Source organism: Diachasmimorpha longicaudata, chromosome 4 (assembly GCF_034640455.1).
Source record: "Diachasmimorpha longicaudata isolate KC_UGA_2023 chromosome 4, iyDiaLong2, whole genome shotgun sequence".
Lineage (NCBI taxonomy): Eukaryota > Metazoa > Arthropoda > Insecta > Hymenoptera > Braconidae > Diachasmimorpha > Diachasmimorpha longicaudata.
This window is the reverse complement of record NC_087228.1, coordinates 5,790,308-5,815,287: the sequence shown is the minus strand read 5'-3', so window position 1 is coordinate 5,815,287 and position 24,980 is coordinate 5,790,308. Positions and strand designations below refer to the sequence as shown.

Sequence of the window (24,980 nt, the reverse complement as noted above, 5' to 3'; positions counted from 1 at the left end):
AATAGAATCAGATGAAACATTCAAAAACTAAGATCTTTTGCAAAAATACACTCGAGTTAACGTTTTTAATATTTTTGTACTGAATCACTCAATTGTCAATTGTGATTTAATGATGTAACAATGTTTTTTATATTGGCGTTACATCCAACACAACACTAATGGTCTGTATTTGAGGTCAAAGCAAAAATAAAGTGTTCACTCCAGGGACCGAGACCTAAGTCTACTGTCCGTCAGATGTGTTAATGTCTTCTGTTGATCTTCATTAATTTTACGTGGCTTCTTGTAGGCCTCCTAGGAGAGGAGGGAGTAGGGCCAATAAATCCAAGGGGTATACGAAGCCGGAATATTTGACTGCAGCATCTTTACGATTACAACCCCTTAATTAATACTTTTGATAAAAAAAAACAAATTTACAAATGGCTACAAATAACGTAACATTTTATTACACAACGAGTTTATTTCTTTTTTTCAATCATTTTGGCATCACATTTTATTATCTTGTTATATAAAACTCTTTCAATCTATGAAAACTATATTTTTATTGTTATAAATGATCAATAATTCCTTTTATATGAGCAATGGAACTGAATAACTCTGAAATGATTCGCCCGATGATTTTGAAAATAAAATTACTATCAACTCGATATTTCCCATGGAACACTGGTATGACATTCAAAATTACCCTTTGAATATGACCCTCTGATTTAATTCAGCGGAATGTAATACTAATTTTAAAAACACGTCGACGATTCGACAACGTCTATGGCATTAAACAGTATTAAAATATCAGGGTTTTATACTAATATAATTCTCTTAATCGTAATTCAGACCTCTATCGTTCGGTCTAGTATTCTGCCCATGTCTATTCTGATAACAAATTACATTAATATTAATGAACTCTAAAATCATTCTCCCAAGTTCTTCATCGACGCCGCCTCCATCAGCTCAATGTAATCGCTAACATCATTTTTGTACATAGTGATAAATTTATGATTTCTCTTCACATTTTTTATGAGATTCTTGATATCAGATTTCCTCACAGTGCCAAGAAAACACTTAACATCGATGTCCTCCGGTGTAATAGCATTGAAGGATTTGATACTGATGGACACCTCAAGAATGGTATTTCCCGATTTTGTCATCACGAGGAAGGACACTCTCTCCAACGTAATTTCCATTTTATTTGACCGATACATTCGCTTCAATTCGTTGTAAAAAGCGTAAATAAACCTGATATCTTCAGTAACGGCTTCAATGAGTGGTAAAACATCATCGTAAGTCCTGAACTGCTTCTTCAGTTCATCAGTATTGATCCTATCCTGAATCAGTCGATCTGTCATTTTGAGAATCGATGACTCAGTCCCAGCTAATCTAGGCAACTTATAAATATTCTTAATTCTTTCCATTCCACCTTCATCTTCAGGAACAATGAATGTTACACCAAAGGTAAATCCTGTCTTCTTAAACTCCACAAAAACTCTATCTTTTGAAATTCTTCTCGGTATCCACAGGCAATCCCCAGAAGCCCGTTCCTGTAAACTCTGTTTCATCGTCTCGAATGCATCCAATGCAACTTTACTATGTTCCATCTGGCTATCATGAGCAAGTATCTCCGGAGAAGGTTCCACGGATTTATCTTGCATCTTTGCCATTTTTTGACGAATCATTTCCTCCACTTTCCTCGAATTTTTCATAGCTTTCACCAGAGCATCATGTTCTCGTACGATCTGACCACGCCGAGACAATTCCTCAGGAATACCCACTCCTTCCTTTGTAAACTGCTCTCGACTGGAATCAGATTTGTCTAAAATTGGCTCATCCCTATTTTTGTTCCCTTCATCAAGTTCCTCTCCTGCTTCATCCCTCCTACCAGTACATGGAATCGAAGAGGTTTCTCTCTCTCTAATATCAAATTCCACATTCACCTCATCATCTACAATACTGACCCGATAATTATCCGACCGGAACCATTCTCTTTTGTTCAAAACATCATTTTTAATCTCCCCAGTATCATATGTTTGTCCTTCTCCCTCATCCATATCAGACTGATAATTAATAACAGTATTCTTATTGAACACCTCAACTGTTACATGACCATCAACTTCCACATATTTACTTGATGATTCATCGGTGATGACGTACGTTTTGGATTTCTCCATCCGTTGAGTCACTTCTTGCCTTTCCTCATGCCTGCTGATTAGGTGAGTCCTCCTGCGATCAACAGCAGACACCTCAGTCTCAAGAGTAGTCGATATCTGCAGACGACTTTCTTCTGGGATATTGTAGGTCCTCCGCTTCGCCGCGATGTTCTCTTCGTTGTTCTGAAGCTCTCGAGTCCTCCTCCTCATCTCAAAATTGCAGATTTCCTCTGTGAACTCTGTCTCTGGTATCGGCACAGCACGCAAATCACACGTAAGTTGTTGATCCTCAACCCCAATTGCTTGATCTTCGCATGGAACCTCTTCTTCAGCACGTCTCCTGGGCCCTTGACTTCTTAAAGACTCTCCTTCATCACTCTTGTAGACACCCATCTTTGACAGACTGTTCTCATCGCTAACACTGTCTGCAAACATGAAAGATGGTGGCTCGATGTCCTCCAGAGGTTTCGAGATAGCCCCCGTCAATTCTAATGTCACGTCTCCGAGATTTTGTCCATCAATCGCAGATCTCAATCTGATATTGTCGGTAAAATCCTCAAAGACTTCTAATGGAGTTGGCGTGCTATCACTTATGTCTTCGTCTTGCATTTTAAACAACGGTCTCGCCACTGGATGCACCTTTGGATGCTCCCCAGGAGGTGTTCGATTCTCCTTGAATGAGTCTGAAGAGTCGATTCCATCGAAGTCAGACGGATAAGGCACTACGGGAGTTTGCGTGGTCACTTCTTCAGGCATATTCACATCGTTGAGTCTAGTTCGTCTACCAGATACCGGAAGGCAGCATTCAGTAATTTCCATGGAGTTATCTTGACAACTGGCCCCCAAATGATCGAGTTTACGAGGTACCACGTGGCAGGTCAACTCCATCGATTGGTTAACAAGGTTCGGTGGGAAGGATTTACCATCAGGCTCCGTGGGAAGAGAATGAAAAACATTTCTGCTTTGTTCGACAGGCTCTTCACCAGATATTGGGTGGCAGCTACTGATGGAGCTTTTACGATGATTGTGCTTCAAAAACTGAGGACAGTTGGTTTCTGATTGTAGACGATGGAGGTCTTCGGAATAATTCCTCGGTGATTGCATACCAGATTGTGCAACAGTGCACTTCGGTGATAGATTTTTCAATTGCGGGCGAGATAATTCAGGTGAATCTGGGTGAAGCAGATGATGGAGGGCCTTTCGGTCCTGCATCGAAGGAGCCTCTTGTGGAAATGAAGCGTAGTCTTTTGAAGATTTTGGTCGAGGACTAGAGGTAGGTGAATCTCCATTATCCTTTGTGGAGATGCTACCGTAGGAACGTTTCAACGATGGAATGGTTTCCGTTAACTTCATCAGGGAGTTCCCGAGTTGTGCGGGTGGACGATGGAGGGATTGAGTTCTCTTTTCAGGTTCGTCTGTCGACGGGAGACAATTGATGGCTTCCGTCATTTCCATGTCTCTTTGATTAAAGAATTGGGTGCTGTCTTCAGGTGGATTTACCGACGGCAGATGATTAATTACTTCTGTAATCTCCATGTCTCCTCGATTAAAATATTGTGTCCTGTCTTCAGGTTTTTCTGTGGCAGATAGGCGATTAATTGCTTCCATCCTCACCATGTCCCCAGGATTAAAGAACTGAGCTCTGTCTTCAAGTTCGTCTGATGGCTGCAGATGATTGACTGCTTCTGTCATCTCCATGTCTCCGTGATTAAATACTCGGGTTCTGTCTTCAGGTTCGCTTATCGGTTGTAGACGATTGATTGCTTCCGTCATCTCCATGCCTCTGTGATTGAAGAATTGAGTTCTCTCTTCAGGTTCGCCTATCGGCTGTAGACGATTGATTGCTTCCGTCATTTCCATGCCTCCCTGAACAAAGAATTGAGTTCTCTCTTCAGGATCGCTCATCGGCTGTAGACGATTGATTGCTTCCGTCATCTCCATGCCTCCCTGATTGAAGAATTGAGTTCTCTCTTCAGGTTCGCTCATCGGCTGTAGACGATTGATTGCTTCCGTCATCTCCATGCCTCCCTGATTGAAGAATTGAGTTCTCTCTTCAGGATCGCTCATCGGTTGTAGACGATTGATTGCTTCCGTTATCTCCATGCCTCCCTGATTAAAGAATTGAGTTCTCTCTTCAGGTTCGCTTATCGGCTGTAGACGATTGATTGCTTCCGTCATCTCCATGCCTCCCTGATTGAAGAATTGGGTTCTCTCTTCAGGTTCGCTTATCGGTTGCAGTCGATTGATTGCCTTCGTCAGTTCCATTTCACTTCTGTCTAAGTTGTCTCCAGTGGGTGAATAAGACGGCATTATTGCTTCTGTCATTTCCATTCCATCATAGTTCAGAGCATCTGTGATGGTTTTAGGCGGACTTAAGACTGATGGAATGTGGCCAGTGATATCCACTGCATCATGCAAAAACTGAGTTTTTTCTTCGACTTCTGATCGTGGGAAAATTGATGACTTCCAATTATCGGATTCTAACACACGGTTGTCGATCGAGGGAATTCGTTCATTACCTCTCATGTTTACTGATGAAGATTCTAATGCTTTACTACCTTCTTCATCGTGTAGTATACTCCATATGGATTTCGGTGCTAATACTGCCCTATTGTCAGTCTTATTCCTTGCTTCCATGCCTGACAGCACTGATGACAGGGCTTCTGTTATCTCCATTCCATCAGAAGCCCTCCTGTTACATTGGGTAAGTGGTGAGGGAATGGTTTCTGCCGGTTCAGGCTCATCGTCAGTGAAGTCAAGGCATCGAGAGTCAGTCAGAGTCAATGTCCGATTTTCTGATTTATTGACTGAAGGCTTTTCGGGTTTTCGTGCTGGAGGAGAGTTTTCGTCATCGCAGTAAATCGTGAATTTAGGCGAACTGGGGGGTATCCTCTGAGACCGTTGCGACAGGGGAATCATTTCATTTGTCGCTTCTGATAAGCAGGCGATGGAATTAATCGCAATGTTTTCTTTGTCGAGAAGGAGCTCGGGATGCCGGTTGATGATGTGGGGACCAACGAAGTTTAGTTCCAACACTGGCGTCCTCGGGTGTTCGAAGATTAGGGAGGAGTTAGAGTCATCCAGAACGGAGGGAGCGAAGGGTACGGGCGCTGACTGGAGCGGTGGCGGATGCGCTGGGTTAGTCAGTGGTGGGTGATTTTCGTCGTGCTGACTTCGGGTCATGTGGGATGTATCACTCTCCTCGTATGTGTTATCCCAAACTGTTCCTTGCTCCATAAAGTCACAAAATTCTCTGAGCGGAAAAAGGAAGGTCTTTAGTTACTAGCCCGCTCTATTGATTTTGAGGATTCGAAAGGGGTTTTATCAGTCGGGCCTGACTAAGGAATTACGGCAGTGGTTAGTAAATATTACGTTACACGTTCTGTAATCATTTTGAAGTATTTACTTCGCTGGTTGTTACCACCCATCACAAATATAGAGCCCATTTATGAACAAAAAAACTCTGAAAACCTTAAAATGTATTTGGAAATGAAGTTGAAGGTCCTCACATGACACTCCTCAAAGTTTTTTAATTACAATTACGGAAACAAATTTTTTTTATTGTTTAGAAAATTCACTCATCGAAATGATTTAGTATTTATGAAGTCGTTACTTTCCGCTTGGACACTCTTATTGATTGGTATCAAAATATAATATCACGATTTCCCTATGACCAAAGGAAAAAAAGAGCTAGATGAGCTACGTTAAAGAATAGGGAACCAGAATGGTGGATTCAAATTTTTTTTAAGCTCACTTGACATGTTTTTTCTCAGCAAAGCTAACTCTTCTCTTTAATCTGGACGGTGTAGTTTCAGTTGATGAGGATGCAGTTTCCAGAGATTCTAGCGGATTCCTGGCTTTTGGACCCTTCAAAATCTACGCAAAAGTATAAAATTATATGAATAAAAACCATTTCTAGAAATTAAACCTAACTAATTTCATAATTAGATTTATGAAATAATTCAATTCGAGCAATTACCCAACAACAAAGAAACTTTATAAAATACAAGAAATAACGTATAGGATATAACATTTGCCATCAAAGGATCGGTTAAAATAAATTCTCGTTTCGAAGCAAAAATAATGAAAGCATTTGGATGTATTTAACAACCAGGTATTCAAAAATAATGTACGTACTGAGCATGACGATCGACGAGAGTTTTTCTCCAATTGTGAAGGATTCCTGTAAAGAATAAAAATAAAGAATTCACAAAATCAGTATGTGACACATGCTACACCCAATGACCATAATCAATTCATACGTGTTTAATAATTTAATTTAATTAACCTGTGACATCGGAATATATGAGTTATTTTTGTACAACGATAATTCGGCGGGAATCGAGTCAATTGAGGTTAGGTACGCAAACATACCAAAATAACTCCAAAAATCAAAAATATGCTCTATAAAAAAAGTGAAACCCGAAATTTTCCTAATCCATCTTACTCTGATCGTTTACAAGAATGGATGTTCATAAAAAATGATGTATTATCGCTATTCTTCACTTATCAACCATTGCTGACGGTTGGTAGCGTCCTAAATTCACTAATTTTCACAATTTTCTCGGACAACAGCCGACCGAGAATGATATATTTTCACCAGCACGCAAATAAACGAATATAAACACAAGAATAAAACATGTAAGAGCATATACTCACATTTTATCCGTTATACTAATAATTACTGCAAAAGGAGTTTGTATTTTGTATTTTTTTTTCTCATCAACTGAAAAAATTCCTAGCGGTAGCGCCATGAACTAAAACGGAACACGTACCTGTCAGTAAAGCAGGTCGCGAGCATCTGGTTATCTGGGGTCGATGGAAATAGAGCAGGTAAGGTAACGACCTAATGTACCATCGCCATTGAAAAGCACCCTAACTTCAAATAAAGAGTATTTGTATTTGTTCACGTATGTCAAAACAATTAACATTCCACTGGGAGAAAGATATGTAATAACATGTCCAAGGGTTTCGTTCACTCAATTCCAGTTCCCAGATTGTACAAAATAGCTGCCAAAACTGTGCGTCAGGTGACTGAGGAGGGAGCTAGCCTGAAACAATTGATCTACGAAAAAAAAACACGCGGGGAGTGCACGTGTTCGACTCCACCTTGATCACAACAAATGCTATTTTTCATTCCCCACCGAGTAATTTTCATGTCTATTGTACATTATTACCAGTAATATTATGGTCGACGAATTTTTTCTTAATTCGAGAAACACTCAAAGATCAAGTGTAGAGTTTTAGACATATGGGGTCGAACTCTCTTGCTCACAGATCACATAATCACAGATCTGTAGATTTCCGTTTCGTTGTTCCCTACAAATTAACAAAAAACTAGGAAATCCGGGTAAACACATTATTGTATTGGCTGAAGGCACGAGGACGATTTCCGAGGAGTTTACGCCCCGATGAAATTTGTCGATAAAAATTGGAGCTCTAGAGGGCGAAGCGTGGGATGAAATGCCAATCTTTTAGACGCAGTTTTGCTCGAACAATTTGACTTGGGAGGCTAATTTTTGTGATAAAATTGACCTCCCAAGTGAAAAAAAAAAAAAATAAATACAGAGCAACGATTGGACGGATCAAGATGGATCCCTTCAGTAACCCTACTTTTTGAGCAATCCGGAGTTTCATATAATTAATCGAACGACGATACATAGCAACCCTGGCCAACGTGGGCGTTTGGTCAGGCTCCGGAGTGGTCGAATCCGTCAGTCCAAATCCACCGAGACTGCCCGTGTTCCTCTACACCCAATCTTGATAAATCGCGATTTATATAATTTAGTTAATTTTAAATTCTAATATTTTGTACAATAATTCAAAATATTACAATCCAAAAACATTGCGCTTTACAATTTAAAAATATTACAATCCCTCTTATTACTTCGCAGGCCAGTTGCTTACCAGCTTATCTATTGAATCCTGAACCATGGTCGACGGTGTTCGACATGTGTGCCGCACCTGGGATGAAAACAACGCATTTGGCAGCGATACTCCACAACAGAGGGTAATTAAAGCTATTTAAAGTACTGGACAGATATTAAAATTCTCGTACTGAGAGAATCAAAAGTTCGTCCACAATAACTATTAATTGATATTGTATTTTCAATAATGTCGTTTCAAAATTGAATACTAATATGACTTTGACTTTGAAATAATTTAAATTGTAAATTGACTCCATCCAACACTTGTGAAATTTGAAGCACGTTACGAGGTGGGCGTTATATTTTTTTACCGAAATTTCTTGATGAATTACATGACTGTTGTGTCAAGAATGATGCCACCGTCAACCCTGAATTTTTTTTCTTTTAACGCATGCAAGTCATTTGACTCATTCTGCTAAGACCAGGAGGACGTAGAAGCTCCAGGGAAATGTAGGATATACCCTATAAATTCAAAAACAAGGAATGCGTGGAAAATGAAGCCGAATGTTTCATAAAATCCAAACGATGTTTTGTTTTTAAATGAAATATTTTTTATTCGCTGGTCGGTTATACTACGCAGCGTATTGCATTATTGATGAATCCCAGATAAGGGAAAATCATAAGAAAAAATCCATTACCAATTCGCCTCGGACTTTCTGATACGATTGCAACCGCGATATTGTTGCAAACAAGTAGGTTGCCACTGTCTCCCTAGAAACATAACATAAATTAATGAACAACGTTTTCCGCGGGAGTGGATCTCCGGGAGGAAAAATCTGGATAGATATCACCCAGGGAATTGTAATAAATCTTATTATACAATCGTCATTCGTAGCGCAAAATGGAAATTAGTAAGAATATCAATTTTTAGTTTATATCTATCGATTTGTTTGATTAACGAAACCTTATCATTGAATTGTCCACCCTAGCAGACTCTGTCATACCTGTCTATGATGACGTCATGGAAATTTATCAAAGTGGATTTTTATTACACGAATTCGTTAAAAATCATCCTCCATTGCAAAAAAAATAATGAAAAGATTTGAACAGTCAGGAAATGACTTGAAGCTCGTTCTTTAGAATTCCCTTATTAACATATTTCTCATTGCATACAGGGGGAGGGGGGTGGACATTGTAGATCCAAGAAGGTGGATTGGACTCTTAAGTAAATTTGTCTAACTTCCCGAAGATCCAATTGAAAAAAATTTACTGAATTTTGATAAATTTTTTTTTCGCTAGATGACAAAAACTAAGAAAAATATCGAGTAGGTATCTCATGATAATTAGTAAAAAATCAGCCGATTTCGGGACCACTTTTTTGGTCATAACGTTTGAGCAATGATCGGGGAGAGCTTCATTGGTCAATTTTTTTCCCCAAATGGAAGTAGTTAATTTTACCTTTGCTATTCCATGCTCCATGAATGGATCGTATGCACATACTTGATTCGGTGCGATGTCAAGTCTCTGTCTCTTACACTGTTCGGGTGTCTTCAAGGTGAATGGAGCCCACTTCAGAAATCCCGGACCACGTAGTACTCCTGCACTTATGCTACCCCAGCCCGACACCTCACACTTAACGGTGTAATCTGTAATGGGTGTATATGGTATTCCAATCGGTGCGACTCTGTCATCTTGGATGAAAGTATCCCGCAGCTGGAATTATATGAAAAGTTTTGTAATTGAATTTTTTTCAGGGAATTTTATAAAGAGAACTCGATATATTTACTTTTAAAACAGCAATATCATTCAACCAAAGATGGTACTCGGGATGAACAATTATTTTCGACACCGCCGACAGATATTGACCCATAACTAACCGCACGTTAACTTGTCCAACCATTACTACTAGATCATCTTCTGTGAGATCGGCGACACAGTGTGCGGCAGTAAGAACATGACTCAAATCTATTAAACCTCCGCCGCAACAGATTATGTCGTTGCACCACAGGACAGCACTATGTTTGAACTGACCTAAAACAGCTCGGTCCCCACCATAGATGCCATAGACATCTGCAAATAAACCGTAACGACCGACTAACTTAGCATTTGGATAACTAATCGCAGAAGAATTTTGGTGCTTCTAATGTCCTTTCAACTCTTGTAACTACTCGGAGAGGAAAATTATTTATTTTTTAATTCGAAGAGAATTAGAATTAGAGAAAAAAAATTTCCGCTTTAACCCAGTGGGGAATGGAAACCGGGTCTCCCCCGGGTGAACTTCACACTCGTTAGCACCATGTCGCACTTGTATCGAAATATATTTTGTCACTGCTGCTACATTCATCCCGTGTCGAAAAGTGCCTTTTCGTTTACTAGTTAACGAAAAATGGTACAGTTCGCCACTCGCTGACCGTAACATTATTAACAAAAAATATAGTTCGGATTCACGGGCGACGGGGTCTTTTAACCCGTCGCACTGGTATCAAAACATATTAAAAAATTACGTGCATGTGCTGTAATTTGCCAGTCAAAACTGTATTCAGTAAAAATGACGCAACAGGTTCGCATTTGAACACTGAGGGTTCCTTATGTTTTGTACTTTTTCCTGACCGCTCACAGAAAAAGTGCGCAGCTGTTCCGTAATTTTTACTGAATACTGTTTTGACTGGCAGGTTACTAAATAGGCATGTAATTTTTAAACAATTTTTCTCTCCGAGTGTGTGTCCAGTATGCCCCTGCCTAATCGTACACAAATTCTCCGAAAATACATGTTTAGAAATATATTGAGATCGCAGCCTATATTCATCAATTAATATCCCTTCAAATTATTCCAATAATTTGCTCACCTCCACACAATTATTACAACGATTAATGAACTGTACTCTTTTTACTGTGAGCGAATCATGAAAATGGAAAAAGCTTTGTTAACAGCAACTAAATCCCTCAATTTCCTGTTCAAACATATGGGGGTAACAGTAGTTAGTAAGTGTTTACTCTAATACTCACCATGTGCTTGTAAAAATACGACAAACGCAATGATTTTTAAATGAATTTCCATGGCTGATTTTTAAAAATAGAAAATATTCTATATTTTCCAGATTTCACTTATTCAGTAGAATTTGAAGTATATAATTATCAGCGTTGTCGAGTTTTTCTTATATAGTTCTTTGTTCTAGAATTTTTATTACCATAACTACTTTTACTGTTGAAACATTATCATTTATAAGCCACAAGCAGTTGTTCTATATTATCAGCTTAGCAACACAGCCGAATACCTACTAAAATGTAGAAGTATCGAGAAATTTTTATTAAAATAACAAAATATGTGCATGAAATTTATCCACGACAGAAGTGAATCTTCTTAGCCATAGACTGTTAAAAAATTTTGTCTGAATTTTTTGTGATAATTTTTGGAAATTTTGATTGAGCGACACCGGAAAATTTCAGAACATTTTTTCATTGAAAATTCGGGATCTCGTGGAGAAACTAAATAGAATAGTCAATTTCTCTTCCGTATTTCCCTGAAAATGAACAGAAAATAAGGAAATTGCTGTCAATGCATTTCTGAATTCGGAGAACAGTGACACCGAAGCCCATTTAGGATAACTAATCAAGAAATTTACGATTTCATTGAAAAATCAAGGAAATTGATCTCCAATATTCATATTAGAGTATATATTTAAATAAATTACGAAATTCTCATTTTCGTACCTCTTAAAATTCGGGAATTTTACTGAAGGATAAGTTAGACCGGAGATTTCATGATTTTTAAATGTGTAAAAAGCATTTGATGCCACTCGATTGGTAATTTCCAGTGAACTATCCCGATATTAATAAAAAGTTTTTATTAGTATCGTTCATCATATTAATAAAATGAGCCATGTTCCTGCTCCGAATCTATTGCGTTTTCGTTTCTCTCCCATGTCTCTTTCCGTCCAACTGCCCACCGCGCGCGCCATCCCCTCCCTCTTCCTGTCGCTTTTTCGTTACATACGATATTGGAATTACAGCCCAACGAGCGCAAAGAAGTTTCACTTCAATTTCCATGTCTCTTTGATTAAAGAATGGGGTTCTGGCTTCAGGTGGATTTACCGACGGCAGATGATTAATTACTTCTGAAATCTCCATGTCTCCTCGATTAAAATATTGTGTCCTGTCTTCAGGTTTTTCTGTGGCAGATAGACGATTAATTGCTTTCATCCTCACCATGTCCCCAGGATTAAAGAACTGAGCTCTGTCTTCAAGTTCGTCTGATGGCTGCAGATGATTGACTGCTTCCGTCATCTCCATGTCTCCCTGATTGAAGAATTGAGTTCTCTCTTCAGGATCGTTTATCGGCTGCAGTCGATTGATTGCCTTCGTCAGTTCCATTTCACTTCTGTCTAAGTTGTCTCCAGTGGGTGAGTAAGACGGCATTATTGCTTCTGTCATTTCCATTCCATCATAGTTCAGAGCATCTGTGATGGTTTTAGGAGGACTTAAGACTGATGGAATGTGGTCAGTGATCTCCACTGGATCATGCAAAAACTGAGTTTTTTCTTCGGCTTCTGATCGTGGGAGAATTGATGACTTCCAATTATCGGATTCTAACACATGGTTGTCGATCGAGGGAATTCGTTCATTACTTCTCATGTTTACTGATGAAGATTCTAATGCTTTACTACCTTCTTCATCGTGTAGTATACTCCATATGGATTTCGGTGCTAATACTGCCCTATTGTCAGTCTTATTCCTTGCTTCCATGCCTGACAGCACTGATGACAGGGCTTCTGTTATCTTCATGCAGAATTTAGGCGAACTGGGGGGTATCCTCTGAGACCGTTGCGACAGGGGAATCACTTCATTTGTTGCTTCTGATAAGCAGGCGATGGGATTAATTGCAATGTTTTCGTTGTCGAGAAGGAGCTCGGGATGCCGGTTGATGATGTGGGGACCAACGAAGTTTAGCTCCACCACCGGCGTCCTCGGGTGTTCGAAGATTAGGGAGGAGTCAGAGTCATTCAGAACGGAGGGAGCGAACGGTACGGGCGCTGACTGGAGCGGCATAAAAAATGATGATTATCGCTATTCTTCACTTATCAACCATTGGTGACGGTTGGTAGCGTCCTAAATTCACTAATTTTCACAATTTTCTCGGACAGCAGCAGAGCGGGAATGATATATTTTCACCAGCACGCAAATAAACGAATATAAACACAAGAATAAAACATGTAAGAGCATATACTCACATTTTATCCGTTATACTAATAATTAATGCAAAAGGAGTTTGTATTTTGTATTTTTTTTTCTCATCAACTGAAAGAATTCCTAGCGGTAGCGCCATGAACTAAAACGGAACAGGTACCTGACAGTAAAACAGGTCGCGAACATCTGGTTATCTGGGGTCGATGGAAATAGAGCAGGTAAGGTAACGACCTAATGTACCATCTCTATTGAAAAGCACCCTAACCTCAAATAAAGAGTATTTGTATTTGTTCACGTATTTCAAAACAATTAACATTCCACTGGGAGAAAGATATGCAGTAACATGTCCAAGGGTTTCGTTCACTCAATTCCAGTTCCCAGATTGTACAAAATAGCTGCCAAAACTGTGCGTCAGGTGACTGAGGAGGGAGCTAGCCTGAAACAATTGATCTACGAAAAAAAACACCCGGTGAGTGCACGTGTTCGACTCCACCTTGATCACAACAAATGCTATTTTTAATTCCCCATAGAATAATTGTCATGTCTATTGTACATTTTTACCAGTAATATTATGGTCGATTCATTTTCACGTAGTTAAAATATCGAAGTACATGTACTATTTTAGAATTGTACATTAGTTTTCACTTGAGCCCCCTATGACCTTGGCTTTATCAACAATAATTCGATTATTGTAAATGAAAAATTTTGAAAAAATCGGGAAGAAGTAAAAAGTAAAGTTTTAGGAAAAGATGGATAAAATAATTAACAAACTGCCATTTTTGTCAATTACATGTATTTTCTATTAATAGGTCACAAACCATTTTGTTATTATAATAGTCGTTTGTTCGGAATTGTAACAAATTTATTGGGATTTCCAATTAAAAATTCAGTCAGAAATTTGGTATCATTAACTTCAATTAACTATTAACTCCAACTTTTCATTTTAAACATTTTCTGCTGGGAAATAATGATTCTGTGCCAAATGTCATGTAAATACCCTTTGGAAAACAATTTATCTGAATTTTCACGGTAAATTCTGATCATTTTTTATTGTGTCACCATTCTCCTGAAATTTCAGAACATCTCGGAATTGAAAAATCATATTTTTGTCGAAAAATCACAGATCTGTAGATTTCCGTTTCATTGTTCCCTTCAAATTAACAAAAAACTAGAAAATTCGGGTAAACACATTATTGAATTGGCTGAAGGCCCGAGGACGATTCCTAGTTTACGCCCGGAAAAAATTTGTGGATAAAAATTAGAGCTCTAGAGGTTGAAACGTGGGATGAAATGCCAATCAACCACTTTTTAGACGCAGTTTTGCTCGAAAAATTTGACTGGGAGGCTAATTTTTGGGATAAAATTAACCTTCGTCCACTGGGAGTCTACTTCTTACCTAAAATTTCTTTCCGTGTACCTATGGTGGAAAGTCCTATCGCAAAATTTGATACCTTGGGACGAGATCATGGGTACCATTCGGTGATAGAATAAATACTCAAAATGACACGAATCCTTGGGCCTCGAAATGAGATGAGAGGCCATATGGAACAATCAGACCTTATTAAAAAGCTTTTACCAAGAATGTTTTGGCGGGTACTATACATCCATGTTATTCTCTAGATAGAACAATAGATAGCCCAGGAAATAATATAGAGATGAAGGAAGCTTTGGAATTCAATGCCAATAATTTTTACAGTAAACCCTCACCATCATACTAAGAAAAAGAATAATTTTTGCCAAATATCCATTTATATCAGAGAAGTATTTAGTTTTTCAATATCGTTTTTCTCCATTCGACTCATTACTATACGATTCTTATTACATATGAATTATTTTTATTATATTGTTCTAGAATATGATCATGTTCGTAATAAGCTTGAGAGAAATTCAGACCATTCCCCATGTCTTCCAACCACAGTTAGAATTTTTTCGAATTTGTTCATAGAAGAAAAAAAGAAAATCTTCAATGGAATTTATTTACAGTCCTGTGCTACATAGTCATCCTCAAGAGCAATAAAATTGTCACGATTGAAATCTAAGACTCTGGATATGACTCAATCGAAGAAATAAAAATAAAAACAAAAATAAATACTTCTCGCAAGTAACTCAATGTATGGCAAACATATTTTTTTTCAGATCATCTATTCGTTCTAAAACACAATCATTACCCTTTCATCATTTAGAATCTCAAAGGAGTCTACGCCCTAGCTACAACAACGCTCCACAATGGAGGAAAACTGAATGAAATTATTCGAAAAAGCCAGATATTGTTCAAAGAGCCACGTTTCGATCCCTGGCTAGCTCGCGTCCTCATAACTGAATTGATATGGGGAAAAGGAGTCCTAAAAAATGAATCAAAACCAGTTCAAACTATTCTAACCTATGAACAGGAAATTCGTCAACATTTGCAAGACCAGGGCCCAGAGCCACCCGAAAAATGGCCCAAACAAAAAGGTAACTAAATTTTCTCATTTTAATTCATATTTATTATCTTTCCAGAGCTCGTAGAATTCTCGAGATCAACACGTGGAGATTCTCACTGAGGCTTTGATGGTTCTCATCATACGAAATAGTCGAATTCAGACAAGAGATAGATCGAGGTTCAAGAGATTATTTTCGTGCGTTATACCTCGAGAAGAAAAGTCTATTAACAAAAGTAGCAAAATAAATTCACTCGATATGAGTCTCGTCAATGTCCTGGGGACACTGTTCCTCTATAGCGTAGCCATGTTTACCTTACCCTTTCTTACGTTTTTTGGTGTCCAAAATTTTCTAAATACAGAGTATCAGATGGAAAGATTTAGTAGCAATTGCATCTCCGTTTTCGCTGCTGTAGTTGTGGTCAATCTTATTATTGCTTGTTATATATGCAAGGCTTTCCTGGAGCCTGATGAGCCTAAAAATGATGATAGAATTGACGAGGATGGGGAAGATGAGAGTCATGATAAGAGGGATTAATCAAAGAATTGTTTCCTGCATTTAATACTATGTAAAGTCAAGACGCAGAGGCCAAAATCTTGGAGAATATTTTTTAATCAGCGGAAAATGAAGGATTAAAAAAAAAATTCTTGGCCATTTTCGTTGATGTGAGTTCTAGACAAATTAATAGGGAACTTCTATGTCGCTCAATTTCTTCTAACTCTGGCATTTATATACTGGTTATATCACATGGATAGATAATGCTCGCAAACAAATGAATTTTGCTTTAATGACTTACGATAATTAATTGTAAAAACGTTCTTTCCGATGTTTAATATTAGATAATGATTCGAATAACAAGAGAAATATCTATCGCGTTTATTTATAAGTTCTACTACAGTTGTACGGAACCTCTGTAAATAAAGTACAATTTCAACGCCGATTTCATTACGTACCCAGGCATTTTCATTTATTTATTGAAAATATTCCAGAGAATATGAGACAGTTTGTAAAAAAAATTCAGCTAGATTTCTTTTTATCTGATTTTTCAATGAAGAACAGAGAATGTCGCTGGAAAAAAACACAACAAAAAATAAACTCATCGTAAAGTAACATATAAGCAATAATTTTTGCAATGATTGGCATAAATTCAAAGTCTTTCTATGAAACAATTTTAATAGAAAAATGATAAACAAGAACCGCCGACAGGATGATGAAAATTCAATTTTAAATATCACTGCAAATTTAATATTCACTCGAATCGAATTTCACTAGAAATTCAATTGAATATTCTAATGAACACGTTAGGTTTCCCTCTGACTGCTTTTATGGAACAAATTCTTCCATTACAAATATTTCTTAAATTAAACTATCCTTGTTAACTCTGGAGATATTAACCAAGAACTGATTTCACGTGAAGTTGATTACTCTCATTCTGCTATTAAATGATTTAAACGGTAATTCCTTTCATATAATTGCTGTAATTAGTAAAAAATTATTGCTGTCTAACCAATATCTTTTTAGATTATATACCGTATTTAGCGATGTATAACACCAAATCAATGTCATGTAAATGATTTTCTATTATCGATCAATGTGCGAATAAATTAGTATTGATATTAGTTTCTGTGTTTTCATTTCAATCCCTGTGATCAATTCTAATCGTGCGTGTCCTTTTTTTATTTTTTTCAGCTCAGAAACCCAGATATATTCGGATTAATACATTGGTGAAGAGCGTTGAGGATGCGATAGAGGGGTTCCAGGAGGATGGATATGAGCTTTTGCCTAAACCTGATACGTATGAAGAGTTCCTACATTCTCTGAAGAGTCTGGGGAACTGGTCTTATCCAGTATTCATCCAGGATTTTCACGTTAATGAGTTGTTTGCTTTTCCTTCGGGAACCCATTTCTATGCTCATCCTGGGTATCAATCCGGAGCTATTGTATTGCAGGATAAGGTGAGATGTTTCCCATACAATTTAAGCAATGAAATCATGTTGATTTATTGTCGATGCACCTTAATCGAATCCGTCGGTCGAGATCCACCGAGACCGCCCTTGTTGCTCTATACTCAATCTTAATAAATCGCAGTGTATAGACTAGTGTTCAACGATTTCGGAGCGGGGAAAAAAGGTTCACGGGTTGGCTCGAACGTACGACCCCCAGGTTCCAGCCTCGGGCCGGATATCTTAGAACATTCGGCCACTATGTTTGGCTCGAATCGTGGTTGTTTGTTTGCCCCCAACTTTCTGATTCCCCGTAATTTAGTTAATTTTAAATTCTAATATTTTGTACAATAATTCAAAATATTACAATCCAAAGCGCTTTACAATTTAAAAATATTACAATCCTTCTTATTACTTCGCAGGCCAGTTGCTTACCAGCTTATCTATTGAATCCTGAACCATGGTCGACGGTGCTCGACATGTGTGCCGCACCTGGGATGAAAACAACGCATTTGGCAGCGATACTCCAAAACAGAGGGTAATTAAATCTATTTAAAGTACTGGACAGATTCATTCAAATTCTCGTACTGAGAGAATCAAAAATTCGTCCACAATGTGCCAACGACAATTTGAATTATCTTTTCAGTTTTTAGTGGGCCTTTTTTTTTCTTTTTTGCTTTTAATTTTGAAAGTTCCCGAGGTGAATTGAGGGAATGAAAGTAAACAAGTGGGTGAAAGCGTGCACAAGATAACATGTGATGTGATAACGGAGATGTCACTGAGTGACGTGTTTTTTGTTGGGCATCATGTTGTACCCAGCGTGGGGGGTACTCATGGTTATTCTGGTGCTAGGCTTAAAGGGATAAATCCCGCCAACAATTTATCGGCGTTTAATTAATGTCGTTTATTACCTGTTTGTAATTGCTATGTCATCGGACTGATTACAAACAGGTTATGACTTTTGAATGTCTCGGAGTCCAGTGCAGATCCCCAAAAATTCAACAAGGAAGTTAAATTAAAAGTGTCACAACATTCCACGTGAGAATATTAATAAAGAGTTTCTACCCCTTGAAAAATAAGGCAAATTACGGACAATTGCTTGAGATAATGCCTGCGAAACATTGTGCAAACATCTCGTAAAGTAGAAATTCAATATAAACGAACAAACATGGCGACTCTATTACTAAATAATATGAAAATCTGCTATTTTTTATATTTCCAATTAATATGGATTGTAAAATATAGAAAGCACCTTGAAGAATGCTTCAAAACGGAATTGATACCAGTAAACGCCGTGGAAAATAACTTTATTTATAATATTTCATTGGAGCTCTCCAATTATCGCCAAAATTGTGTGCCCTCAATACTCTCCTATTAAAAAAAAAATTCAACAACTTTATTCTGGCAGAGGCTAATGACTATTAATTTATATTGTATTTTCAATAATGTCCTTTCAAAATTGAATACTAATATGACTTTGACTTTGAAATAATTTAAATTGTAAATTGACTCCATCCAACACTTGTGAAATTTGAAGCACGTTATGAGGTGGGCGTTATATTTTTTTACCGAAATTTCTTGATGAATTACATGACTATTGTGTCAAGAATGACGCCACCGTCAACCCTGATTTTTTTTTCTTTTAACGCATGTAAGTCATTTGACTCATTCTGCTAAGACCAGGAGGACGTAGAAGCTCCAGGGGAATGTAGGATATACCCTATAAATTCAAAAACAAGGAATGCATGGAAAATGAAGCCGAATGTTTCATAAAATCCAGACGATGTTTTGTTTTTAAATGAAATATTTTTTATTCGCTGGTCGGTTATACTACGCAGCGTATTGCATTATTGATGAATCCCAGATAGGGGTAAATCATAAGATAAAATCCATTACCAACTCGATGCGGAGTTTCTGATAGGATTGCAACCGCGATATTGTTGCAAACAAGTAGGTTGCCACTGTCTCCCTAGAAACATAACATCAATTAATGAATAGCGTTGTCCGCGGGAGTGGATCTCCAGGGAGGAAAAATCCGTATAGATATCACGCAGGGAATTGTAATAAATCTTATTATACAATCGTCATTCGTAGCGCAAAATGGAAATTAGTAAGAATATCAATTTTTAGTTTATATCTATCGATTTGTTTGATTAACGAAACCTTATCATTGAATTGTCCACCCTAGCAGACTCTGTCATACCTGTCTATGATGACGTCATGGAAATGAATCAAAGTGGATTTTTATTACACGAATTCGTTAACAATCATCTTCCGTTGCAAAAAAAATTAATGAAAAGATTTGAACAGTCAGGAAATGACTTGAAGCTCGTTCTTTAGAATTCCCTTATTAACATATTTCTCATTGCATACAGGGGGAGGGGGGTGGACATTGTAGATCCAAGAAGGTGGATTGGACTCTTAAGTAAATTTGTCTAACTTCCCGAAAATCCAATTGAAAAAAATTTACTGAATTTTGATAAATTTTTTTTTCGCTAGATGACAAAAACTAAGAAAAATATCGAGTAGGTATCTCATGATAATTAGTAAAAAATCAGCCGATTTCGGGACCCCTTTTTTGGTCATAACGTTTGAGCAATGATCGGGGAGAGCTTCATTGGTCAATTTTTTTCTCCAAATGGAAATAGTTAATTTTACCTTTGCTATTCCATGCTCCATGAATGGATCGTATGCACATACTTGATTCGGTGCGATTTCAAGTCTCTGTCTCTTACACTGTTCGGGTGTCTTCAAGGTGAATGGAGCCCATTTCAGAAATCCCGGACCACGTATTACTCCTGCACTTATGCTACCCCAGCCCGACATCTCACACTTAGCGGTGTAATCTTTAATGGGTGTATATGGTATTCCAATCGGTGCGACTCTGTCATCTTGGATGAAAGTATCCCGCAGCTGGAATTATATGAAAAGTTTCGTAATTGCTTTTTTTTCAGGGAATTTTATAAAGAGAACTCGATATATTTACTTTTAAAACAGCAATATCATTCAAGGGAAGATGGTACTCGGGATGAATAATTATTTTCGACACCGCCGACAGATATTGACCCATAACTAACCGCACGTTAACTTGTCCAACCATTACTACTAGATCATCTTCTGTGAGATCGGCGACACAGTGTGCGGCAGTAAGAACATGACTCAAATCTATTAAACCTCCGCCGCAACAGATTATATCGTTGCACCACAGGACAGCACTATGTTTGAACTGACCTAAAACAGCTCGGTCCCCACCATAGATGCCATAGACATCTGCAAATAAACCGTAACGACCGACTAACTTAGCATTTGGAGAACTAATCGCAGAAGAATTTTGGTGCTTCTAATGTCCTTTCAACTCTTGTAACTACTCGGAGAGGAAAATTATTTATTTTTTAATTCGAAGAGAATTGGAATTAGAGAGAAAAAATTTCCGCTTTAACCCAATGGGGAATGGAAACCGGGTCTCCCCCGGGTGAACTTCACACTCGTTAGCACCATGTCGCACTTGTATCGAAATATATTTTGTCACTGCTGCTACATTCATCCCGTGTCGAAAAGTGCCTTTTCGTTTACTAGTTAACGAAAAATGGTACAGTTCGCCACTCGCTGACCGTAACATTATTAACAAAAAATATAGTTCGGATTCACGGGCGACGGGGTCTTTTAACCCGTCGCACTGGTATCAAAACATACTAAAAAATTACGTGCATGTGCTGTAATTTGCCAGTCAAAACTGTACTCAGTAAAAATGACGCAACAGGTTGGCATTTTAACACTGAGGGTTCCATATGTTTTGTACTTTTTCCTGACCGCTCACAGAAAAAGTGCGCAGCTGTTCCGTAATTTTTACTGAATACTGTTACAATTTTTCTCTCCGAGTGTGTGTCCAGTATGCCCCTGCCTAATCGTACACAAATTCTCCGAAAATACATGTTTAGAAATATATTGAGACCGCAGACTATATTCATCAATTAATATCCCTTCAAATTATTTCAATAATTTGCTCACCTCCACACAATTATTACAACGATTAATGAACTGTACTGCTTTTACTGTGAGCGAATCATGATAATGGAAAAAAGCCTTGTTAACAGCAACTAAATCCCTCAATTTTCTGTACAAACATATGGGGGTAACAGTAGTTAGCAAGTGTTTACTCTAATACTCACCATGTGCTTGTAAAAATAGGACAAACGCAATAATTTTTAAACGAATTTCCATGGCTGATTTTTTAAAATGGAAATTATTCTATATTCTTCAGATTTCACTTATTCAGTAGAATTCGAGGTATATAATTATCAGCGTTGTCGAGTTTTTCTTATATAGTTCTTTGTTCTAGAATGTTTATTACCATAACTACTTTTACTGTTGAAACATTATCATTTATAAGCCACAAACAGTCATTCTATATCACCAGCTTAGCAACACAGCCGAATACCTACTAAAATGTTGAAGTCTCGAGAAATTTTTATTAAAAAAATACAAACACATGTCCTTTTTGCCTACCCGACGAGAGAGTGAGGAACATTCCGTATTTCAAATGAAGGAGGTGAGATTACACAAGTCACAACGGAGCTATTGCTGGCTTTGTTAAATAATATTCAAATTATTACATTTTCTTGACAAAAGAAGGTGCCTTAGAAGGTCGTTGAATGGTTATATCTTCGAGATTGTCGTTATTTTTCATGGAAAAATCGATGATTCTTCGTGGCCTTTACTGAATATAGTATTGATCGTATATATTTACGATGCATTGGCACGTGAGATAATTATCGCTTCTCACCCACTCGGAATTCAGATTTAATGGGTCATAAGCAGATTATGTGTTGTTTATATGTTTTCGGTCACCGAATGCACATAAAAGACGGAAAAATGTTTCACATGACGTTAACTCGAACGATTGATTATATGTTGATGATAGTGAGCGAAAAATAGCCTGTATGTGACAACAGACGGAAAAGACATTTGTTGAAAAGAGCCATTTCAAATTATTTTACATAATTTCAAATGAAAATTGAGGAAGATGATTGATTGAATGCTTCCATTAGGAAGCATCAAAAGAATAAATATTCCTTACTTCGGTGCAGCGGTTACAGTGCTCCGGTTAGGAAGTGAATTATACTCCTTTCATGTAGAAATTGATAGGAATTGGTATCACAGTTGTGATAATTTAGCGACATTTAATCATGAAAACAATTTTTGATAAAAATCCTTTCATTTATAAAGGATCCTAATACGCAATTGATAAAATCGCAAAAATTTCATATCTATTCAGTAATTTTATCGGTAATTGGAAGAGGTGCCATTCCTTCTGAAGAATTGTTTAATCTATGGTATAGAATTTTCCCTCTTCTTCTTTTCAATCAACATCAAACGAAAAGTAATTCACCGATATACCGACAAAGCGGAATTCTTTAATTAATCCTCACTTTTTCGTGATGTTACAAGATAACCAGTAACAATACCTGAATGAATTTCTTCCAGAAAAGTCTTATCAGTTGAGAGGAATGAACGTCGCTATCAAGTCCTATGCGACATGATCGCACATGCTAATGCGGACTGCGTCGAAACGCTTCATCTGGACGCATTGACACTAACTCCACAAACTTGTGGAGATGTGGAGTATATTTTGGTCGATCCCAGTTGCTCTGGATCAGGTAAATCTCCAATTGCGATTTTTTACTTCAGGTAAAGTAAAAAATCGCAATTAAATGGCATGTTGTAATCTCAGTGCTCATCAAATACGTGGAATATCTCATAATACCATCATCATATTGACTTTGATTTTCATTGATTACAGGTATGGAACGTTCTGAATTCGAAGACAATCAAGACAGATGTACTCCCGATCGCCTGAAGCGTCTCCAATCCTTCCAAGTCCTTCTTCTTCGCCACGCGCTATTCAACTTTCCAAAAGTCAAGAGAGTCGTCTACAGTACCTGCTCTATATACCCCGAAGAGAACGAAATGGTTGTGGATGAGATATTGGAGGACATTGGCCAGGCCTATAACTTAGTTCCGGTCAAAGATTTATTGAAAGGCCAATGGATCAATTTCAGTTCTCAAGACTATCAATGTCGAGACAGTTGTTTGTACGCGAAGTCGGATGTTGACCAAAGCAATGGGTTCTTCGTTGCAGTATTCGATAGAAATCCAGAGGTCGCTCTCAGCCAACATAAGAAGAAATACGGAAATGGCAGGTCAACAAGAAAAAATGGGGAGGAAACTAGGATTGACGAAGGCACTGATAGCACTGGTAGAGATAACCGATACCAGAAGAAGAGGAAGAACAAGGGACGTGAAGATATAAACGATGATGATTATGGGGAGGCAGATATTGACAGGGGTTCGAAGAAACGAAAAGTTCCAGGAGTTGAAACGAGTGAAAACTATGAGAGTCAAGGGCAACTTCCAGATCACGAGCTTGCGGAGGAAAATCTATTGAGTGAGGAGAGGGCCAACACGAAATCCAAGAAGAAACGTAAAAAAGATATTGTACAAGAGGAAGTGAACCTTCCCGAGGGTGAATGCGATAATGGGGAAACGGTGGGGGAAATTGGCGCATTGGAAAGGGAGAAAAAGAAGAAGAGGAAAAGAAAACATGAGAAATCTGAGGTCGATGCAATGAGTGGAGATCAGACAGATCAAAAATTCGTGGACAATAGGCTGGATAATTGTGCAGAGGAAGCGGATGAGAGCCCAGTGCCTGCGAAGAAATCGAAGAAAAAAAAATCAAAACACGGGAAAAATGAAAAAAAATCAACGGAGGAATACACCCGAAGCTATACGAATTCTCTACATGAAGGCCATGTACAAGATAATGTGAGTGATCCTGAGAAAACCGAGAAACTTGACGGATCTAAAAAGAGGAAATCGAAGAAGAAAACGCTACAGGAAGAATTATCATTGTTGGAGGTTAATTCCGTCGCTGTCCCGGAAGTTGGAATTGATGATGAGCTAGTTGATTCGGTGAAAACGAAGAAGAAGAAAAAGAAAAAGGATCAAAAATGTTAATGTCAATGTGGAAGAGACCTCGAAGTAAATTTGTAATACTTAAACATCTATAGAATTATGGTAATCTATGGTTCCGTTATGACGAAGTACTACAATTTTATTCTAGAGTAAAAATATAAATCTGTTCCAATCCGAAGACATCTCTAGGTATTTCAGATCTTTTTCCTTGTGGCCTCTTTTCATTTAGCTCTGCAAATTACAACCTTTCAAATATCTACAAATAAATTTGGTATATTTTCCATCAGTTGCATTTGCAAATTTTTCAGTCGTAACAGGTTGCGTACCGTTCGGTTTCCTTACATTCTCAATTAACTAATGTCTTTGGGCTACATATTTCGGCAGTGCCACAGGATGTAGTTAAATGGCTGGCTTGCTGCTCTACAGGAGCAGGTGGGATCGTTGATTATCCCAAC

The 24,980-nt window shown here is 37.9% G+C and overlaps 3 protein-coding genes across 9 annotated transcripts; 1 reads left to right on the top strand and 2 right to left on the bottom strand.

Annotated features, from left to right (window-relative positions):
• Positions 1-421: 421 nt before the first annotated feature.
• LOC135161676 (uncharacterized) lies at positions 422-13,343 on the bottom strand. Of its 4 annotated transcripts, XM_064119453.1 has the most exons (7): positions 11,012-11,230; positions 9,792-10,075; positions 9,464-9,718; positions 6,914-8,776; positions 6,276-6,321; positions 5,893-6,014; positions 422-5,391 (listed from the first exon to the last, which is right to left on the bottom strand). In XM_064119453.1, exons 4-7 carry the CDS (start codon positions 6,937-6,939, stop codon positions 906-908), a joined length of 4,680 nt encoding a protein of 1,559 aa, XP_063975523.1. In that variant the 5' UTR covers positions 6,940-8,776; positions 9,464-9,718; positions 9,792-10,075; positions 11,012-11,230; the 3' UTR covers positions 422-905. The 4 variants fall into 4 exon arrangements, with proteins under 4 accessions (XP_063975523.1, XP_063975522.1, XP_063975524.1 ...); XM_064119452.1 differs by lacking the exons at positions 6,914-8,776; positions 9,464-9,718; positions 9,792-10,075; positions 11,012-11,230 and adding an exon at positions 13,234-13,343; XM_064119454.1 differs by lacking the exons at positions 6,914-8,776; positions 9,464-9,718; positions 9,792-10,075; positions 11,012-11,230 and adding an exon at positions 6,798-6,849.
• On the top strand, positions 11,992-24,703 carry Nsun5 (Nop2/Sun-like domain containing protein 5). 3 transcript variants are annotated; one of them, XM_064119461.1, is made up of 9 exons: positions 11,992-12,087; positions 12,169-12,405; positions 12,478-13,215; positions 13,308-13,658; positions 15,373-15,643; positions 17,300-17,565; positions 17,976-18,091; positions 23,038-23,210; positions 23,354-24,703. In XM_064119461.1, exons 4-9 carry the CDS (start codon positions 13,533-13,535, stop codon positions 24,565-24,567), a joined length of 2,166 nt encoding a protein of 721 aa, XP_063975531.1. In that variant the 5' UTR covers positions 11,992-12,087; positions 12,169-12,405; positions 12,478-13,215; positions 13,308-13,532; the 3' UTR covers positions 24,568-24,703. The 3 variants fall into 3 exon arrangements, with proteins under 3 accessions (XP_063975531.1, XP_063975532.1, XP_063975530.1); XM_064119462.1 differs by having other exon boundaries at positions 12,024-12,405; positions 12,489-13,215; XM_064119460.1 differs by having other exon boundaries at positions 12,024-12,405.
• Positions 19,340-22,096, bottom strand: LOC135161681 (cathepsin G-like). Of its 2 annotated transcripts, none has more exons than XM_064119465.1 (4): positions 22,060-22,096; positions 20,540-20,823; positions 20,212-20,466; positions 19,340-19,522 (listed from the first exon to the last, which is right to left on the bottom strand). In XM_064119465.1, the coding sequence occupies exons 1-4, from the start codon at positions 22,079-22,081 to the stop codon at positions 19,379-19,381; spliced, it is 705 nt and encodes a 234-aa protein (XP_063975535.1). In that variant the 5' UTR covers positions 22,082-22,096; the 3' UTR covers positions 19,340-19,378. The 2 variants fall into 2 exon arrangements, with proteins under 2 accessions (XP_063975535.1, XP_063975534.1); XM_064119464.1 differs by lacking the exon at positions 22,060-22,096 and adding an exon at positions 21,723-21,894.
• Positions 24,704-24,980: the final 277 nt, after the last annotated feature.

What these genes read in the sequence shown, in the direction of transcription:
- LOC135161676 (XM_064119452.1), bottom strand. Translation starts at nt 13,328, where the DNA reads ATGGCGCTACCGCTAGGAATTCTTTCAGTTGATGAGAAAAAAAAATAC. An exon ending in ATTAGTATAACGGATAAAAT is followed by an intron (nt 6,322 to 13,233) that starts GTGAGTATATGC and finishes TATTCTTTACAG; the next exon opens with GAATCCTTCACAATTGGAGA. An exon ending in GCTGAGAAAAAACATGTCAA is followed by an intron (nt 5,392 to 5,892) that starts GTGAGCTTAAAA and finishes TTTTCCGCTCAG; the next exon opens with AGAATTTTGTGACTTTATGG.
- Nsun5 (XM_064119461.1), top strand. Translation starts at nt 13,533, where the DNA reads ATGTCCAAGGGTTTCGTTCACTCAATTCCAGTTCCCAGATTGTACAAA. An exon ending in TCTACGAAAAAAAACACCCG is followed by an intron (nt 13,659 to 15,372) that starts GTGAGTGCACGT and finishes TTCATCATTTAG; the next exon opens with AATCTCAAAGGAGTCTACGC. An exon ending in GCGATACTCCAAAACAGAGG is followed by an intron (nt 18,092 to 23,037) that starts GTAATTAAATCT and finishes AATTTCTTCCAG; the next exon opens with AAAAGTCTTATCAGTTGAGA.
- LOC135161681 (XM_064119464.1), bottom strand. Translation starts at nt 21,774, where the DNA reads ATGGAAATTCGTTTAAAAATTATTGCGTTTGTCCTATTTTTACAAGCA. An exon ending in ATGATATTGCTGTTTTAAAA is followed by an intron (nt 20,467 to 20,539) that starts GTAAATATATCG and finishes ATATAATTCCAG; the next exon opens with CTGCGGGATACTTTCATCCA. An exon ending in TGGAGCATGGAATAGCAAAG is followed by an intron (nt 19,523 to 20,211) that starts GTAAAATTAACT and finishes TTATGTTTCTAG; the next exon opens with GGAGACAGTGGCAACCTACT.